The 12053-nt window shown below is 37.8% G+C and overlaps 1 protein-coding gene across 2 annotated transcripts in view; it reads left to right on the top strand.

Moving 5' to 3' along the window:
* Positions 1 to 11813, top strand: part of LONRF1 (LON peptidase N-terminal domain and ring finger 1) — a 32960-nt gene extending 21147 nt beyond the window's left edge. The window contains exons 8-12 of one of the 2 annotated variants that reach the window (XM_025395278.1): positions 2688 to 2809; positions 5237 to 5395; positions 5506 to 5668; positions 8744 to 8896; positions 11342 to 11813. In XM_025395278.1, the coding sequence (XP_025251063.1) occupies positions 2688 to 2809; positions 5237 to 5395; positions 5506 to 5668; positions 8744 to 8896; positions 11342 to 11500 (756 nt within the window). In that variant the 3' untranslated portion in view covers positions 11501 to 11813. The remainder of the gene's footprint in view (positions 1 to 2687; positions 2810 to 5236; positions 5396 to 5505; positions 5669 to 8743; positions 8897 to 11341) is intronic. The other variant, XM_025395279.1, reaches the window with a different exon arrangement.
* Positions 11814 to 12053: the final 240 nt, after the last annotated feature.

The following is a 12053-nucleotide window of genomic DNA, read 5'->3' as shown; positions in this document are numbered from 1 at the left end:
TGACTAATGGCTACGACATTGGACAGCGCAGCTCTAGAAAAGTGGTAGACTGGAAAGAAGAGAGGGAGGTACAGCTTCCTATACCCCTTCTTGTAGAGTCAGTGATTAGTGCTAATAACCTGTGATAGGAAAGTAGCTAGATCTCAGCGGGTGTCTTCTCTAACTGATGAGAAGAGAGCACCCTCTTAATCATGCTCGAGTGACTGCAGATCACCTACGGTCAGGCTACAGCCCGTGATTCTGAGAGGCAGTTGCAGTTTGTAGCATTGATTGGGGAAAGTGATTCTGATGATTGACAGGATTGCTTAAAGAAAAGTATCTTCCAAATATGAATTGAAAAACTCATAAAACCATTATGAATATATATACAGTGTTTCCTATATAGAAAACAACTCAGTACGGATGTCATAATAGCATGTCTGTTACTACATTTGAGATGTGTCTTACATATATATGTAACAAGCTGATATGTAAAACAAAAGCATATTTACAATGTTCTCAAAGTCAGGAAACATCAGATAAATTTATTCTTAAAAGAGTTTGTTAGTTCCATTTTCAGCTAATATGTCAATGTTTTTAGATGAAGTACTCTAAACATGTTATTTTTCCAGACTTTATTTAAATAGTCCCCAGGATAACTATGATGTTTGTTTTTCCAGATTAACTGTTAGGTTGGTGCAAAAGTAATTGCGGTTTTTGGCATAATATTAGATCCATTGCTTTGATTAGGGATATTCCTTCTTTAAAAAATGCCTGGAGATTGAAAAATATATATTAAGCATATTTTTTGAAAGTATAACTAACATACTATTTAGCAATATCCTGTTTCCAACTTTGAAGATACCCTGCATAATATAATTTGTAAATTCAAAATACATATACTTTAAAAAATTATTGGTATGCTGTTCAGTTTTACATTTTTCCTACTTGTCATTTTATTTTGCTCATTTTTCCATTTCCATCTACTTTAGATACATGATTTTTATAGCAGCATAATAGTCCAGTGATTTAACATTTCCTTGTTGTTGGATATATAAGGTTTCTTGTTCTCTTTCTCATATACCATGCTTTTGCCAACATTATTTAAAATCAATGATTTTATGCATCTTTGACTATTTCCTTAGGTTAAATTTTTGGGAGGTGCATTATTGGATCAAAAGCCATATATTTATAAAGCCCTTGAAACCAATTGTTGGATTGCCTCATCCCCAGAAATGTTAACATTGATCAGATTTTTATCAGTAACGTAAGAGAGGTTGTATTTCCCTAGATTTTGAAACATCTTCATTAACTTAATAGAAAATGATAATGGAATTGCTTTTGTAATGTCTAATTTGATTAATTTTAAGATAAACACTTATTATCTGTGTATGTATGAGCTGCTCACGGCCACCTCTCCCCATGATCCCCTGACCAGCAGCATCTATCACCTGAGAACTTGTTGGAAACATAGATTCTCGGATGCTACCCCAGATGCTCAGAGACTCTGGTGTGGGACTCAGTAGTCTGTATTTTAACAAGCCCTGATTCATGCTCAACTTTGAAAACCACCACCAATTTCCCAACCCCTCGCATTTCCCCATCTGTTCTTCATTGGATAATGACAAAACCCTTGCTTTTACTGACTGCAGATTCAAGGATGGCTTCATGTTGTGATTGTTTCCCAGGAGGTTTTCCTCACTAATTTTATGAAATAAATATGTATTGGGCATTTTCTTTGTACAAAGTTATGTGCACACACCCTGACCATGTCCCTGGCCCTACCCTAAGCAATTTTTAGTTTTAACTACAGAGATGTAATGTATCTGTGTACATCTACTACATGCTACAATGCCTACTATGTGGTGAAAACAGTAAAATATGGGTTCTTGGGAGAGAAAAAAATAACTAAGGAAGAGTTTGTGAAAAAGGTAAAATTGGAGTCAGACCTTGAAGGATAGACATGTTTTTCCTAGGCAGGAGTGAAAGAGATGACTTATAAGTTGGAATAGAGAATGACACAAAAATGCACGAGGATAGTACTTTTTCAGAATATTTAGGGGGCAGTGCAAATGTACGATTTTATATAGAGCTGGGGTGGATGGATCGTATAGGAAAAGCAGTATCTTGATAAGGTCTGAGTGATAGTGTCCCAAGAAACGTCACTTGGGTCACTCAAGGACAGAGTCGAGGTCCACTCCTCTACTCAGTAGTGGGTGACAATGGAAGAAAAATCTGAAAGAAAAATTATCTAGAGACTGTGTCTGAAATTGGGAACAGAACAGATGTTTTGCTTTTCTTATATAAGGCAAATGTGTTATTTTATTTATTCCTTATCTCCTTTTTGTATCTCAGTTAAAATGACAGTTTAGTGCCCATGAGCTGTCAGATGGAAAAGGGCCTCTGTTATGGAAGACAGCGGGGCAGGGCCCTCTGCAGCTCATAGAGGAGCTGTGGTCACAGCAGGAAGCAGTTCTTCTGTACAGGACTTGGTTCAGGTTGCAGCCAACTATCTTTAATGCTCTTGAGCAAAGCCTTAGACAGGTTTTTTTGCTTAGCATCATCCATTGTAATGTTCCCCTCACTAATTAACCCAGAATTGATGGTATAAATATGTAATAAAGGCTTTAATATATCAGTTAACTGTGTTGCCTGTTTTATACTGTAGGAAAACCACTGCTGGAATGTAAAATAATATTGTCTTTTAGTATCTAGCAGATAGGAGGTACTGTGTCACACAGCTGTTGGAAGAATTAATAGTGAAGTATCTGCCTGATGAACTGTCTGAGAGAAAAAAAATATATGATGAAGAAACTGCTGAACTCTCACAGTAAGTTTCTTCTCATAAAAAAAAAATTATGAACTACTACCCTTTAATAGTAAGGGAAAACCTCACCGCAAGCTGGATCCTGTCTGTAGTTCATCTCAGTCTAGTCAAGAAGTACTGGGCAGTTTCTGTGGTCCTCAACAGACAGAATTTTATAAAAGTTCACTTGGTAACATCCGGATGTTTTACAGGGAGTTGTTGACTCAGCTCTGTGGGCTGAAGCAGTATTTTAGGCGGAGGAGGAATTTCCTACAGTGCCATCAGGCAGTGGAATGGGAAATAGAGAGGGGGCACCAGTGACAGTGACATTGGTGGTGATGGCAGCTCTCATGTGTCATGGTAGGGCGAGAGGAAGGTCTAGGGTCAGTAACCTAGATTGGCAGGGGATTTTCTGTCACGTGGAGGCCCAGAAGGGGCTTTCCAAACTTTGAGATCTGAGATTGAAATTGGAAGAGAGGTGTTCAGGGCCAAATCCTCACTTAATGAAGATACTGACTGGGAGCACAACTGAGTTGGTGTCGGGAGGGTGAAGATCTCAGAGGTAACTTTGGGATTTGGTAATTCAGACCACTCCGCAGAGTACACAGCAGCTGATGGAGCTGGGTAGGCAGGGCAAGGCATTGCTCGTTGTCTCTTTTCTGTTTTTCTTTCCCAGTTTTCTCCCTTTCTTTTCCCTAAATGTCTTTCCCTCTGACCAGTCACTTGGGTCTCTTTAAATTTTATTCACGGGTTTTAAATTTCTTTACTCTATTTCTTTTACTCTCTTTTAATTGAACACACTAAAAAGCAAAATTATAATTTTTGTATGCTGTTTTATTTATTTAACAACTTTTTGTTTCCATTACTTTTCAAAATATAAATTGAACATTTTATATGTCACTTTCTAACAAAAGCTGTGCTTGTAGACTCTCCTTTTTCAACATGTGTCCATCAGATGTCTTCAGTGAGCCAGGGGCCCTCCGTAGAAGAAAGATTGCCACTCTTTTCTTTATAGAAATAGATATTGATTTGTCTTCTTACAGAATTGGTATTTTATTGTGTGATTTACAAAATACTCTGATGTGACAATCATGAACCTTTCTGATCAATGCTGAAGCATCTAGATTTAAGAAAGCTGCAGTTTTACTTTTGAAAATTTAAACACAGTGACACAACCAGCCCGCCCACAGAGGAGTGGTAGACTCAAAGGACAGAGGAGGGAGTCACACACAGAGAGCTGCGTGTTGGAGAGAAGCGAAGCGTCAGGGTGTCCAGCTGCTTACTAATGGGGCTGTTTTTTAAAACACATATTTTAAACATGTTTCATCTTATGTGTATATAAGTAATTGATGGTCATTTTGAAAAAAACTCAAAAATACAAATGAGCATTTTTTAAAAAGCCATAATCTGCAACCCAAAGGGAATCAACTATTGGCATTTTGACATATGTATTTCCAAACTTGAATGCAGTATGTATAAACAGGCTTTAAACAAAGGTGGGATCATGTTATTCATGATCTATATCTAAAACCTGTTCCTCTCATTGATATAAGCATTTCTTCTAATTCAGTTCATACACATCATCTTTTAATGGAAACATAGTATTCTGTTTTACCCATGTACCATAATTGATCTTACTAGTCTCCTCTTTATGCTTCTACATTTTGGTTACTACCTACATTGCTACAGTGAACATTCATGTAGCACTTGTCCACTCATGTCTGAAAATAAGCTGGTTGGTTCCAAGAACATGAACATTTCCTGCCGACAACATAAGGTTTCTGCTGTCTGTAGCCATGTTCTTTAGTGTGCCTGTGCTGTTTCAGACTGCCCCCATGCTGCCAGTTTTCCCATATCTCAGACAGGACTGGGCATTGCCTTTATCCTTCTCTTTCTTTCTACCACTCTGGCAATGAAAAATGTTATATCATTTTAATTACTTGGAAAAAATGTTATCTCATCAGAATATGTTTTCTGATCTTGCGTTTGAAAATAATGCCTAAGAATTTTTAATTATTTGCTTTTTGTCTGTTGTGGGAGTTCACTTTTTCTTACTGTTATCTAAGAGTAACTATGAGTGTTTGGATAAAAGATATTTATTGTCATATGTTATAAATATTTAAACAGATTTTAATATAAAATATTACTTATAATAAATTGATTCATAAAGATACTTAGCTCTGTAAGATAATCTGGTGTCTTAAAATTCAATTTACTCTTATAAGTAAGAGGATCACAGCAGATTTTTAGTATTAATATTTCATCAGTGTGAGCTTAATGAACGGGGTGCTGGTTCTTGTTCTTGTCAAGAATAAAAACCACCTTATTTAGAACTTATTCTTTTTTTGCTTTACATTAGTTCATTACTGTTATAAACCTCACTCATTTTTTGTGTGTGTTTGGTAATATTTTTCTTGTATGAACTCAATAATTAAACTGTTTTTCCCTCAGCTTGACCAAGAATGTTCCAATATTTGTTTGCACTATGGCCTACCCCACTGTGCCTTGCCCTCTCCATGTATTTGAGCCAAGATATAGATTGATGATTCGAAGAAGTATACAGACTGGAACCAAACAGTTTGGCATGTGTGTCAGTGATACACAAAATAGGTATGCTTTTTGTGAACTAAAATATTTGTATTTATGTTAGACCTGTCAATATGGATGAGAACTTGCATGTTTATGTTTCCACTTTGTTACTAATCAAAGTTTTCTTTTAGTTTTGCAGATTATGGTTGTATGTTACAAATTAGAAATGTGCATTTCTTACCTGATGGAAGGTCTGTGGTTGATACAGTTGGAGGAAAGCGGTTTAGGGTTTTAAAAAGAGGAATGAAAGATGGATATTGCACTGCCGACATTGAATATCTGGAAGATGTTAAGGTATTTTAAAATGTGCTTTGCCAGCATACTTTAGTGTATCCTGTTCCAGGGATTGGTACAGGCATGCAGGCTATTTTCTAGGCGCATGAACCAGTTCTTCTTATCAGAGAGCCTTACCACTGTTGAGAATGCGCTCCAAGTTACCTTTTTCGTATCTTGCTCTGCAATTGTTGCACATTCTGAGAGAACTTGGAAGACTAGAACATAGATTCTCTTTATTTCTACAGGCTTAACAACCAGCCCAGTGCCCTAGAATGTATGTGTATATGTACACATGTGCATGTGTGTATACACATGATAGGTACTTAATAGTGGTTAAGTTGAACTTCCAGCCCATCTAAGTTTTGAAAGGTTTACATTTCTGCCCTGTTTTATTGAATGTATTAGTAGTTGAAGCTGATGGAATTAGTAGATTGAAACTTCATGTAAACACATCAAGTCTTGTAAGAATTGTTTTATATACTCAGATTGTTCTTGTGCCTAAGATAACCTTAATGATAAAATAGAGTTGAATGCTGTGTGAAGACCCTGGGGCAGACATAGAAAGCACTGTCAGTGTACATGTTGGTGATATCTTAGCAGGGTAGCGGTTTTGTGATGTCTTTCTAGAATAGGGTTAATGTGGCCCTTTTGATGTTTGCGATACCCAGTTTACCTACTGCAGTTAGTTTAGGAACCAGAAAAATGACTTGTGATGCTATAAATACCAAATTGAAGGCAATTTCTTTTGGAAAGGCATTATAAAAACAGATCTTATCCCGTCACTTGTTCATTGATCTGTTTAGGCCCTTCATTTCAGTCAACATTTATTGGATATTGGCATTAGGTATTTTCACAAACATTAACTCATAGAATTTTCACAACTCTATGAAATAGTAGATGAGGAAAGTATAATTCAGAGGTGTTAATTAATTTGCCTAAGATCCTATAATGTAACAAAAATGATTAAAGCAAACTCTCTGACTCAGGCTCTGAGCTTTAGCATTATGCCATTTGGCTCTCTGCTGATAAACCTGATTAGTCTGACGTTGGCTGTCCTATCTTATTATAAAAATGCATTGGGGTACTTTGCCCTGTGCAGTTGGCCAAAAGTATTGTGTAAGTTGAAATTTTGAGTTGATTGGTATAATCTGTGCCAACCTTAAGCATACTTAATTAATGGAATCACTTGCTAAAGGTTCTCCTTTGTAAAGTTAATAACCCTATTTCAGTTTCATGTAAAGTTATGTCTTCACATATTGGATTTGATGACAAAATCACTTGAGTATATGGCTAAATTACATGACTATATGTATTAATACTTATAAACATGTAGGCAATGGAATCACATTCTAAAAGTATCACAGATTTGATATTTATAAACTTGTATAAATTTTTTTTATAAATTTTTTTATAATTATAAATTATTTATAAACTTGAGTCCTCTTTGTGGTCCTCGGAATGTCCAGTAATTTTTCCTCATCATAATGTCTTCATCTATATAGTGATTTTCTTGTCCATTCTGGAAAACCTTCTCAGATTTGTTTTTTTATAGCAAATTTTCCTCTTCTTATAATAATTCTGTTTTCTGTGACTTCTAATGAAATTTTAAAATCTGTTAAAATTATCACAGTAAAGTACTTTGACTTTAAAAGCTTGCTTTTAAAAGGGAGCTGGCCAAAAAGCAGGCAGAGACTTTAAAAGCGTCTCTGCCTGCTTTTTGGCCAGCTCCGTTTGTCATCACAGACTCTTATAATTGTTATCATTCCTTGTTTACTAGAGCCTGTCATTTGTTTTCTTGAATTTTGTGAGGGTGCAGAGCAGATGCTTTTTAAAAAAAAAAAAAAAGATTGAACAAGTCATAAGTTTTGTTTCTTGCTCCTGTCAGTGTATGTTAGCAACGGCCCGAATCTTGTGTAGTCATTTCAGGACCACAATTCTTCAATTGTGTGGCTCCTCTACCTTTTTTAAAAGTTTATTTTTATTGTGGTAAAATATACATAAAATATACCATTTTAACCATCTTTAAGTGCACACTTCAGTGGCATTAAGTATAGTCACATTGTTATGCAAAAAGCAGATGCTCTTTAAACTTTAGTTTTAATTTTCATTTCAAATCTTTCCAAAGTAAAAAGTATGCCTTTTAGTCTCTGGTGTGCTGTAGTCTTATTTTTATGTTTCAAAATGTTTTCGGAGTCCCTTTGTTGTTTTTATATGAGTCATCCTTGAAGTATGAAAGGCTGAGTCAGGCCTGGTATTTTTTCAGATGAGTTTGTGCATATGAGACAGAGCAGGACCTGGCACGTAGCAAGTGGGATGTAAGTGTGCATTAAAGAAATCAATATAAGATGGATGAGTTAAACTTAGATATTCCCACCTGTGTTCTCTGAGACTACCCTTCTATCTCAGGCTGGAAGCCTGATGCAATTAATTCTACATTTGCAGTTTGGTGACCCAGTAGTCTAAAGAATACACTGAGGGGTTCCAGAGGTAGCCATAGCCTTGGGCCTTTCCAGCAGAAGTTCATCATTGTGTAACTGACTCTCTGACATACTGGCTTTATATGCTAACTTATTTGTTATAGCTTTTTGTTTGTGTTTGTGTTTTGACCCAGTTCCCTAGCAAAAGATGTAACTGTGCGTGGACTCCTCCTGTTACTACTTTCTGTCATGTCATCTATACCCTAACCACTCATCTTTTCTTTTTTGTAGCAACTATCATCCACTTTTTTGTGCCACTGCTTTCAAAAGCCATTGATCCATAAAGACAAAAGGAATTCCAAATTAGTGTAGACCTTTGAACCAAAACGCACTCTCCATCTTACTCCTCCCACTTGGGGGCTCTCGGTAGGGTTCTGCAATGTTGCACTGCTAAGTCAGCAAAGTTAGGCATAGGTCAGGCCTTGCTGTCTGTCTTTAGTCTGGTCAGCCCCATATGAGACAGAAATATGTAGTATAGCATAGGAATAATACTCTCTGGGAGGTCAGCACTGAAACAGATATTGCCCTGTTCTTCTGATACCTTTTTCCATTTGTGTCGGTTGGCATATGGATGGGGGATTAGACACAGAAGTCTTACTGACTATTGTATTTCTAGGTTGAGGATGAAGATGAGATTAAGAATCTCAGAGAGCTTCATGATTTGGTTTACTCTCAAGCCTGCAGCTGGTTTCAGAATTTAAGAGACAGATTTCGAAGCCAAATTCTTCAGCACTTTGGATCAATGCCCGAGAGGGAGGAAAACCTTCAGGTATGGTGGCTTTTCTCTTCTAACAAAAGTCACTTTTTTGTAAACCCAAATTTGCAAACTTCTACATTTGTTTTTTCACTGTCCTTTCTGCACTACATTTTCTACTACCCCCTCCCCCGCACCGGCCCCACCTGGTTTAGAATCATGAGTGTTCTAGAGCAGTGGTATCCACTACATTCTGTACAGGTAGAGGCTGGAAATAGGTGTCAGCTGAGATGCCTGTAGCAGGGAGTGCCAGAGAGGGAGCAAGGCCTTAGGATTTTTAGGAGGGGTAGGAAATTAAAAATCGGATGTTACTATCTAGAAACTGTGACTGTGAGACAACTAACCATGCCTTCAAGCCCATTGCCTGTTCTTATTCTTCGACAGCAGCGAGACTTAGCATTTTCTATACATTTAAAGCATCTTTTCTCACCTTTCTTTGTATCTCCCAACATTTGATCCTACCACTTCATTTTTGTCTCTTCGTGTTTAATACCTCACTCCTCATGAAACTTACTCTTTTAATCTTGCTGGTACTTAGGGTTTACACTTAAGCTTAGTCTAATGAATGTGTATCTGGCACTTTCTGTGCAAGCAAAACTGCAGGAGGCATAAAAGAAGGGTCTGGTTCCTGGAAAATCTGATCATAGACTCACTAAAGCACTTCGTTTTAGGCATAAGCATTTTGAATTGAATTAAACGTTTTTGATCAGAAGGTGATAGACTTTACAAAGGAATGGCTGTCAGTAAATATGTGAAGATGGAGAGATAATAGATCTCATTGTAATGCACATTGCCTCATTCCCGTTTTCAAGGGTTGGTCTATGTCTGTCTGAATCCCAAGTGAATCCTTCACCTCAACTTGAAACACCAACATTAGGCCATCTCCAAATTTAGTATTCATTCTGTTTAGCATATTATCAGTTGCCATCTATTTGTTTTAACTGATTACTTGAACCTGATTAAACATTATAGAAATAGGCTTTGATAAGAACAACATTGAATAAGAAATTTTAAATAACAAAACAGCTTATAGAAAAATTCAACATAACTTTCCCGTCACCTTCACCACCTTTGCCTTTGATTACCCTGTCCTCTATCACTGCTTTCTGATAGCGATGTTGTGTGAGTTAGGATTCGGGCAGGAAAGCAAAAGCAACCACTCTTCATCTTTCCGGAATGAAGGGTTTAATGCAGGATGTAGACTTGATATAGTGGTTAGGAGAGCTGTGGAGTGAAGGTCAGGGTGTCACCTACAGAAGTCAGGGAATCTGCCAGCAGAGAACAGCCAACAAACAGGGTGCTTCTGAAGAACTAGCGGGGAAGTGGCTATAATTCTTAGTAATCCCAGCGAGTCCCCACCACTATCTCAGTCTACAGCAGTGGAGGAAGGGGTTTCCAGGAGCTCTCTGGAAAGTTCCTGCCCACACTTTGCAACAATCTTCAGAGGATAATGACTTCTCTTCCAGCTTCCACGCCCCACAAGAGTGCCTTTCATTGGCCAACTCTAACCTGGAACCCTATGGCAGAGGGGATTCTGGGAGACAGGTTCTGACGTCTCTGGAATGCAGCTGAGGAGGTAGCAATGCCTAGCTGACAGCAGACAATACACAGATCGAGAAACCGAATCTGAATCTAGAGGGGCCTACTGAGATCAGCACTGATGCCAAAGCTCCTTTTGTCATTCTGAAGCTTTATATTTTAAGTCCGATAAAATAGCAGTTCAAGGTTCACTGAACGTGACTTACAAATCGTTTTATGGAAATTTCTAGTTTTTTCAATAGCTAGTAGCCCTTACAACATCACTGGGACCTTTTTACTGGAGATATGTTTCTTTTTTGAACAAAAATGGAAGCTGGGGCCTTTTCCTTCTATCTTTCCAAGGGTTCCCTCATACTTTGAGGAAATTTTAAATCTCAATTAACATTTCTTAATGCTTTAAATATATAGCTCAAGAAAGTGGCTGTCAACTAGGGGCATGTTGCCCCCACAGGATATTTGGCATTATCTGGAGACATTTTGGGCTGTCACAGCTGGGTAGGAAGGTGCTACTGGCATCTGGTGGATAGAGATCAGAGATGCTGCTGAATGTACTCTAGTGCATAGGACAGCCACACACAACAAAGAATTATCTGGCTCAAAGTGTCGGTAGCCTGGGGTGGAGAAGCCTTGCTTTCAGGCAGTGCAATAGGAGGAAAGAGCGCTTGTTGACTATGGCGAGTCAGGTCTAGATTTGAATCTCGGCTCTGCCACATGTTAGTCAAGAGATCTTGGACAATTTACATTACATTGCTGAGCTTCAATTTCCCCCATTTTATACTGTGCATAATTGTTAAGGACATTGGAGATAGCACCTGGTACACAGTAAGTGTTCAATAAATAGTAGTTTTTCGGTAGTTTGCTACTGTTGTTGTTACATAAATCCTTGTTTTATTAACGCTATGAACTGTCCATTGTTTTTAGGCAACCCCTAATGGACCCGCATGGTGTTGGTGGCTTCTTGCAGTTCTCCCTGTAGATCCACGATACCAGCTGTCGGTTTTGTCAATGAAGTCTTTGAAAGAACGGTTGACAAAGATACAGCATATACTGACCTATTTTTCTAGAGACCAATCTAAGTAACTGCTTGGATCTCCCTTTAAAGTTACCCTAATCTGGCTGCATCAATGGCCAGATTGTCCGCTGCCTTTGCACATCTAGTGCTGGTTTCAGAAATGTAATGAAACTTTTCTTTTTCCTTCAACCTCCTGAATCATGTGGTTCTGCAAATGAATACCTTCGACTAGGATTTAGACCACTAAGAACTTGCACAGAAAAACACGCAGTGAATGTGTGTTAAACCTCTACATTGTGAAGTTGCACTATGTACCATACTCTAAAATGAAATAAGAACTCTGTGAGAGAGTGTGCGTGTGTGTGTGTGCGTGCGTGTGTGTGTGCACGTGCATGTGTGCGTGCGTGCTTGTGGGGGTTGGGTAGTGTGTGTGCATTTTCTCTGGCTTTAAAATTTTAAAACAAACAAAAAAGCCATAGAGAGCAGAACTTGCTGAGGGTCATTTGTTGCCCAAGTTTACAAGAGTAGCGATACAAGTTTTTGGAAATTGAATTTGCCTCAGATATATCTGTCCTAATGCTTATATTTGCACAAATATGTAAAATATCGTGTTGAGGATCA

The sequence above is a fragment of the Theropithecus gelada genome, chromosome 8, assembly GCF_003255815.1.
Source record: "Theropithecus gelada isolate Dixy chromosome 8, Tgel_1.0, whole genome shotgun sequence".
NCBI classification, from domain to species: Eukaryota; Metazoa; Chordata; class Mammalia; order Primates; family Cercopithecidae; genus Theropithecus; species Theropithecus gelada.
Note: the sequence above shows the minus strand (reverse complement) of the source record. Positions and strands in the feature narration are given on the sequence as shown.